General features: G+C 47.1%; 1 protein-coding gene across 1 annotated transcript in view; it reads left to right on the top strand.

Annotated features, from left to right (window-relative positions):
* The first annotated feature begins 200 nt into the window (after positions 1-200).
* CATSPERD (catsper channel auxiliary subunit delta) overlaps positions 201-8,406 on the top strand; it is a 106,302-nt gene continuing 98,096 nt past the window's right edge. The window contains exon 1 of the mRNA XM_006869024.1: positions 201-274. Coding sequence (XP_006869086.1) covers positions 201-274 — 74 coding nt within the window. The remainder of the gene's footprint in view (positions 275-8,406) is intronic.

Below are 8,406 nucleotides of genomic sequence, written 5' to 3'. Positions count from 1 at the left end.
GCATAGGCCAGGGCCCTCAACGGCGAACTTCTGATGCTGCAAAAGCAGCCTTAGAGATGATGCGGGCAGCTCTCCGCATGCGCTCTGGCGCTAAGTCGCGCTAGTGGCGTGCGCATGCTCAGGTTCTGGGGTGCATGCGCGGATTGAAGCTCACGTCCGCGGCAGTTATAGATTGGTGGTAGACGGAGAGGTGCGGCGGAATGCTGGTGCTGATGCTAGTGATGTCGATGACCGTGCGGCTCTGGCCGCTGGTCACAGCTGTTCGGCTGTGCCGGTGGGATTGCCCTGCCAGGGCTGGGGTGCTGCCGGGGGCCGCGAGGGGGCTGGCTAGTGTTTGCGCTGAGGGACCCGGCGGGACCCCCGGGCGGAATCGAGGGAAAAACGCCAGTCTCCGCTTTCCAGTCCCTTTTCTTCTTCATGGGAACCCTGATGGCTTAGTGCAGGGGTGGGGACGGTCTGGCGCGCGGGCCTTATCGCGATTTTTTTAGTCTGGCCCTGCCAAGGTAACCGCGCAGTTTCAGCCAGCACGTTGTTGTCAAGTACCGTCAAGTTGCTTCTGACTCATAGCACCCTGCTTTAGGGTTTCCGCAGAGCAGTTGGTGGGTTTGAACCGCTGTCCTTGTGGTTCAGTCCGGTGCTGATCCTACAGTACCACATCAGAAGGCCCGGCTATCATATTTGTTGTTAGGTGCCATCGAGTCGGTATCGACTCATGGCGACCTTGTGCACAGCATAATGAAACACTGCCCGATCCTATGCCAACCTCACTATTGTTGCTACTCTTGAGCCTGTGAATTAACTAAAGATTTAACCAAATATAGCAGGCTAATTTTTAAGTTGATAATTTTGTATGGCCCGCAAATGATGTAGATTTGGGCAGAAAAAAGGCCCCCCCGCCTCTTCAAGGTTACCCTTGAACTATACTAATGGAAAGGTTACAGTTCTCATCCTTCAGTCCCTCCAGCTGAGAAAGATGAAGCTTTCGGCTCCAGCAAAGATGTGTTGTTGTTGTTGTTGTTATGTGCCCTGGAGCAAAGATGTACAATCTTGGAAACCTTATTCAGGATCATTCTGAGTCGGAACCCACTTGGCAGTATTTAACAACAATTCTTAATGAGGGAGGGCTGTGGCTCTGGGATAAGCACTGAACTGCTAATCTAGGGTCAGCAGTTCAAACCTGCCAGCTGCTCTGCAAGAGAAAGATTAGGCTTTCTGCTTGAGTAAAGATTTGCAGCCTCAGAAACCTTATCCAGGACCACTATGAGTGGGAAAACACTCCACTGCACCCATCAACACCATCACTCTCATTGAGGTATCTTGGTTAACTCCCCCAGTGAGTAGAACTTGATACCTTCCTTTCTTACATTCCACTCTGACAGCCCATCACCAAGCCCTCACATTTCTACTGCAAAACTCCAGCTCCATCCCCCCCTTTGTTGTTGTTGTTAAGTGCCATCGAGTCGGTTCCGACCCATACCCACCCTGTACAGGGTTTCCGAGGCTGTAAATCTTTACGGGAGCAGAACGCCTCATCTTTCTCCCGCGGAGCCTCTGGTAGTTTCGAACTGCTGGCCTTGAGGTTCGCAGCCCGATTCGTAACCACTACGCTACAACAATCCCAAGATTTGCAGCCTCGGAAACCCTAGACAAGACAGCTATTAGTTGAAACTGACTCCTCGGCACTTAAGTCCCATAGTCTTTGCCATTCATGCTGTTCTACACCGGAAGCCAGAAGGCTTCTGTTTAAATGGATTGGATTGGATCTCTCATTCCTTTCCCTTGGGTCTCTGTAACCCCAGAAGAAAAGGCAAGTTCCTGGCTCAGGCTGGCTGCTGTGCCTGGCACAATTTGGCCCAGAGTTCTCAATGGCAGTACTCTTATCGTAGAGGGATGTCCTGTATGTTATAGGATATTTAGTCCTATCCCTGGACTTCACCCACTAGATATCCGGTTCCCTATGCTCAACAATCAAAACCTCTGGGGTTGCCACATGTTCCTTGGGGACTGAACAGCAGTCTGGCTCCAGCCATTTCTTCCTTCAGTTCATGAACACAACCTGAACCCGTGTCAACCTTGGGAACAGATTTACTGTTACGCCCTCTGCCCCTAGGCGGTACAAACTGTTAAGAGAGCTCCTAAGCAAAGATTGGAGATTCAAGTCCACTTAAAGGTATCTTGGAAGAAAGGCCTGGCTATCTACTTCTGAAAAATCAGCTGCTGAAAACCCCATGGCCCACAGTTCTACTGGGACACACCCCGTTGCCGTGAATTAAAGTCAACTTGACAACTGGTTTCTAGGTGACTCTGGTTGACACTCAAGTTTGAGAACCTATTCCATCACCTTGTCAGTCCTCCCCACCTCAGGAGAAATGATGTATAAAAACCTCAAATATGTGGTAATGCACGGTAAGCACTCACCCACAAGGTGGGTTTGTACTGCAAGGTCGGCGGTTCAAACTCACCAGCTGCTCTTCAGAAACGCTGTACAGAGTTGCTACGAGTCTGAACCGACTCGGGCACTTATCAACAGCAACACATACGGTAGCTATTAAACCCAAGAAAGACGTCCTAATTGGGGGCCTGGTAATCTTTATTCCTGGGAATTCTATCCGCATGTTTGATATTTATGCCCATTTCTAAGGAGCCCTGGTGGCACAATGGTTAAGTGCTTGGCTGTTGAACAAAAGGTCGGTGGTTTGAAATCACCTCGCTGCTTTGTGGGTGACAGACCTGGAAACAAACCCACTCCTTGAAAGATTGCAACTTGGGGAACCCTCTGGGGACAGTTCTACTCTATCTCCTGGGTTTGTGAAGAGTTGGGATCAGTTTGAAAGCTCCCAACAACAACAACTTGTCTGTTCCTGGGAGGAGAGCGTGCACAGTATCCTCAGAGTCCCAAGGGTCTCGTAACCCTGAAAACATCAGAAAGGGTGCTTACTCTATAGGCGTTGGGGAGACCTGATAGCGAGGAGCCACATTGTTGACCCTGAATATTCAGTAAGAAATTGATGGATGGTCTCTGTCCCTTGCCTCTAGTTTTCAAATGATGAAGACAGGGAAATTGTTTGATACCTACAAGCAAACTGGGGTATGTAGCTCCTATGTAACCATCAGTTCTCGAAGTTTCTCTAATGACTACCCTGAGCTAACATCTAGTCATCTTGGGTGCCAGTGCTGTGTTGGCATCTCAACCATATCTCTCTATTTAATCCTCACACTTGCCCTTGGAAGAAAGCAGTCATTTTCCCCATTTCACTAAGACGCAAGTGGAGAGCAGCTAAAGGTACCCAAACAAAGCCAAGAGGGTCAACTGGGCAAAGAAAACAGATTGTTGGTATTTTTATTCAGTTCTGTCTATACCTCTGTTTGGTAGGAGATTTTCAATGCCAACTGTGTAAGAGGTAAACCCTGTTAGACTTTGGTGATAAGATGTAGTGTTGCAGGAAACATTCTGTCACCGGATGTCTGGCTGAAATGCAGGGGGAGTATTTCATCAGTGAACATGCGTTTCCTCCTAACATTGCATCATTTCAGAAGGGATAGTGTTTACCAGGTTTCTCCCTGGTGAGCTTTAAGAATCTCTGACTTTCTGGCCTCTCTCTCAACGGATTACCTGTAGCATATGCAAGAAATGAGACTGTGAGTTTGTTGTTGTTGTTTTTTTTAACTTACATTGACCTAAACGGCAGATTTACAGGAAATTGCAAAAATAGTATGGAGAGATCCCCAGTAGTCTCCCCCACCCCCACCCCCAAGCTTCCCTCAATGGTAGCATATTATATAACCACAGTACAATCTTAAAACCAGGAAATTACCATTGATACAAACCGTCCATATTATTCACATTAACTTTGAGCTTAGGACATGGGCTTTTATTTGTTGTTAATTACGTGTTGACTATGGATAGGATTACAATCGTATGGTTCTCTCTGTAGGATTTCCTGTATTCTACATATAAGACGCCACGCTTGGTTAAACATCCTTGCAAGAAAAACTTAGCTCTGCTTCTAGGGTAAGCAACCATCCCCCGTATTGTTACCCTTCATGGTTAACCTGCTCCTTTTTAATGCCTAGTTTGTCTTTGCTCTTGTTGGCTCATTTCAACAAACATTTGTGAGAACCTCACTGCCCTGCAGTTCTGTTTGCTGGCCTGCACCGTGGCCACAATCAGGGTTTGGGGCCAGAAGATGAGAGATGAAGAGACTTGTAAGTCACCCTGACTCACGGGGGGACCCCTTGTATTAAGACCAAGATGTGCCCCGCTCTTGCAGAAGCTCCATAACCACTGGTGTGGCTGTTCTTTATTTGACTTTGAGGAATTTTCCTGTTTCATCCAGGGTATCCGCTATATTACTGTACGCTTACTCGACAGTGTCACTGATTGAATTGTGTCCCTGCAGTGCACTGAGTTGCTACATACGGCTCTTCTACCCATAATCCTTGTTGTTGTTGCTAAGTGCCATCAAGTCAGTTCCGACTCACAGCGACCCTGTATAGAGTTTCCGAGGAGTGACAGGTGAGCTTGAACTGCCTACCTTGCAGTTCAAACCAACTTTATAGTCCAGAATTAACCCACAGTGCTAACCAGGACTCCATAACCCTTGTAGTTCCCTCCAGACAATGTCTTTGCCCCGACGGGTAGGAAAAGGTGGAAGAAGATGCTGCTGATAGGACGATGTGATTCAGTTGCGATTGTTAAACAGATTGAATTGTGATTCTGAAAGCCTAGAGCTCTGGTGGCCTTAAAAAAGAGCTATCTCAGATCAGAAAGGGTTGGGGCTATCTCGCTACCATCAAAGACGAGGAGTCAGGAGTGAGGTGCGTCCTTTGGATCCCCAGATCCCTGCAGGTTGAACCTCCCTGGCCCAGGGACAGAGACTGTGACCTGAAGGAGTACCAGAGCAGCAGCAGCAGAACCAAGACCAGAGCATGAGACAGCCCACCGAGCAAGGGGAGCTGAGTGGCCTGGGCAGAGTGGGGTGCCGCCAGGCACTTAGCTGGGGAAGCTAGGTTTGCTGAGCCATGGAGCTAGAGCCGAGGGTCTTCAGGCTTATAGGGGAGTGGTGTGTCCTGTGGGCATTTATCAGCAGCCCTAAAACTGCCTTGTACCATCGCCCAGACAGAGAGAGGAGAAGCCTGTCTATGGGCACAGCTGAGGAGAGGCTGTCCTGACTGGAAGACCTGGGCCCCGAGCATTTCTGAGCCTGAATTGTAACCTGCTAACTGCCCAAGAGATCAGACGATGTATTGCATTGGGCAAATCTGCCACACAGGAACTTTTTAAAGTGTTGAAGAGCAAGGATGTCAGCTTCAGGACTAAGGTGCGCCTGACCCAAGTCATGGTATTTTCAATAACCTCATATGGATGCGAAAGCTGGACAGTGAATAAGGAAGATCATAGAAGAATTGATGCCTTTGAGTTGTGGTTTTGGAGTAGAATACTAAAAGTGCCATGGACTGCCAAAAGAACCAATAGATCTGTTTTGGAAGAAGTACAGCCAGAGTGCTCCTTGGAGGCCAGGATGGCTAAGCTTTGTCTCTCGTACTTTGGACATATTGTCAGGAGGGAACAGTCACTGGAGAAGGATGTCATGCTGGGTAAGATGGAGGGTCAGAGAAAAACAGGAAGACCCCCAACAAGATGGATCAGCCAGGTGGCATCAGTGATGGACTCAAGCGTGGCAGCGGTAGTGAGGTTGGCCTAGGATCGGACATTGTTTCGTTCTGTGCATGGGGTCGCTATGAGTCGGTTCCGACTCGATGGCACCTGACAACAACAACAACAGCTGCCCTAAGGAGCCTTGGCATGGTGCTGTGGGCTAATGCGTCAGACTGCAAAGCTGTTTGAACTAAAAGGTCGGCAGTTCAAGCGCACCAGCTGCTCCTTGGAAACCCTGTACAGGGTCCCTGTGGGTCAGAATTGACTCAACAGCACTAAACAACAACAACAACAACCAACTTCCCTAATAAACCCCATAACTCTGAATATGGTGTCTGAGTTCTCTGTGGTCCTTGCAATAAATTACCGACTCCAGCTGAGTGGAGATGGCTGTGGGAACAACAGTTTGGAGTGGCACGTAGTCTTACAGTCCTGAAGGCCTGTCACCTTGGCTGGGCCGTGATGCTTAGTGGTTTGGCCATTGTGGAATAATGTAATCAGTCCCATGATGTGATCTGATGTGATCTGCCAATCAGTTGTAAGGGACATTTCCTTTGGGGGATGGGTACAGGGTAGGGGATGGCTGGCATCCACTAAATATATATATTGTTAGGTGCCATTGAGTTGGTGCTTACTCGTAGCAATCCTATGCATAACAATGAAACACTGCCCAGTCCTGGGCCAACCTCACATGTGGTACCACGCTTGAGCCCAATGATGCTGCCACTCTGCCAATCCATCTCGCTGGGGGTCTTCCTCTTTTTCTCTGACCCTCCACCTTACCAAACATGTTACTGAAAATACCATGGCTTGAGTCAGGCGCACCTTAGTCCTCAAACTGACATCTTCTTTCTTCAACACTTTAAAGAGGTCTTGTGCAGCAGATTTGCCTAATGCTATACACCATTTGATTAATTGACTGCTGCTTCCGTGAGTGTTGATGGTTGATCTGAGCAAAATGAAGTCCTGGACAACTTCAATCTTTTTTCCATTGATAAGAATGTTGTTTCTTGGTCCAGTGGTGAGGATTTTTGTTTTCTTTACATTAAGATAGATCTTCATCAGTAAGTATTCACCACTCATCTGTCAGTTTGTTGTACTGTGGTGGCTTGTGAGTTGCTGTGATTCTGGAAGCTATGTCACAGGTATTTTAAATACCAGCAGGGTCACCCATGGTGGACAGATTTCAGATGAGCTTCCAGACGAAGACAGACTAGGAAGAAGACAGACGAATTACTTCTGAATATTTAGTCACAGAAAACCTTCTGGATAGCAGTGCAACACTGTCAGATGCAGCACCAGGAAATGAGGCCCTCAGGTTGGAAGACACTGAAAATGCAACTGGGGAAAAGCTGCCTCCTCAGAGTGGACCCTGATGACATGAATGGAGTAAAGCCCTCGGGACCTTCATTTGCTGATGGGGCACAACGCAAAATGAAGAGAAACAGCTCTAATGGAGAGACTTGATTTTACATACTTTAGACCCATCAGGAGGGACCTGTCCCTGAAGGAGGACACTGATAGTTAAGGTTTTGTATCAACTTGACCGGGTCGGGATTCTCAGTGGTTCGGCAGTTCAGATAGAGTAATTCCCATGATGAGATCTGCTATAAACAACCAATTATTTGGTTCTTAGGGGTGTGGCCTGCTTCTAATATGAGAGTGAGTCAGAAATTATTTGCACTCTGGCTGCAGAATTTATTTTAATCAACTTTTAGAAGAGACAAATCATTTTCAACCCAATCTCTTTGTTTTTCAATATAGTGTGCCCATCAATTATCAAAGTTTTCATATTCCCTTATTGAAAAAATGTTTTAGGCTGATGTGAGCCACAAATGTAATGCTGTTCTTTAATTGTTCATCAGAGGTGACTCTTCACCCTCAAAGGGCTGCTTTCAGGGGACCGAACAGGTGAAAGTCCAATGAAGCAAGATCAGGACTATAGGAGGAGGCTTTACCACCTCAAAACAAAGTTTTGAAGAGTGTCCGCCGTAGTATGGGCAGAGGTGTGTGCAGGATCACAACACCCTTGGCTAACAGTCCTCTGCGTTTAACGTGAAGTTCAGGCTCCAGCTCTTCAGTGAGCATTTTACTGTAAGCACTGTTGACTGTTGAACCCTTTTCCGGATATTGTTCCAGGACTGGCCCTTGAGAATCTCAGAAAACTCTGAGCATCAGTTTTCCAGTTGATGGTTGACTTTTGAACTTTTTTTCCATTCCATACACTGCCGTTTATTCTCAGGCTCCTAGTGATGAATCCATATCTCATCACCAGTAAGGATTTTTTTTTTTTTTTTAAAGAAACTTTTACCTTCCTTTGAGAAGGTCCAGATTTGTTTGCAGATAGATGTCCAAATGCTTCTGTTTATGCTCTTCAGTGAGTTATTTCAGTACCTATCTTGCACAAACTTTCTGAAAGCCAAGTCTGTCGTGGACTATTTCCTAGGCAGAGCCAGGGCTGATGTGCAAGTGATGTGTCACATAATCCACTGTCACTTGTCTACTCGACAGAATCATTTCATGTGCGTGCTCAATGTTATCATCAGCCGGGGATGTGGACGGGTGTTTTAGTATAACTGGAGTGTGGATAGTTTTTGACTCACCCTTAGATATATATTTGTTGTTGTGAAGTGCCGTCGAGTCGATTCTGACCCATAGTGACCCTGTATAGGGTTTCCAAAGAGCAGCTGGTGAACTTGAACCACTGACCTTGCAGTTCAAACGGCTTTGCAGTCTGGCACATTAAC

The sequence above is a fragment of the Chrysochloris asiatica genome, unplaced genomic scaffold (genome assembly GCF_000296735.1).
Source record: "Chrysochloris asiatica unplaced genomic scaffold, ChrAsi1.0 scaffold00125, whole genome shotgun sequence".
NCBI lineage: Eukaryota > Metazoa > Chordata > Mammalia > Afrosoricida > Chrysochloridae > Chrysochloris > Chrysochloris asiatica.
Note: the sequence above shows the minus strand (reverse complement) of the source record. Positions and strands in the feature narration are given on the sequence as shown.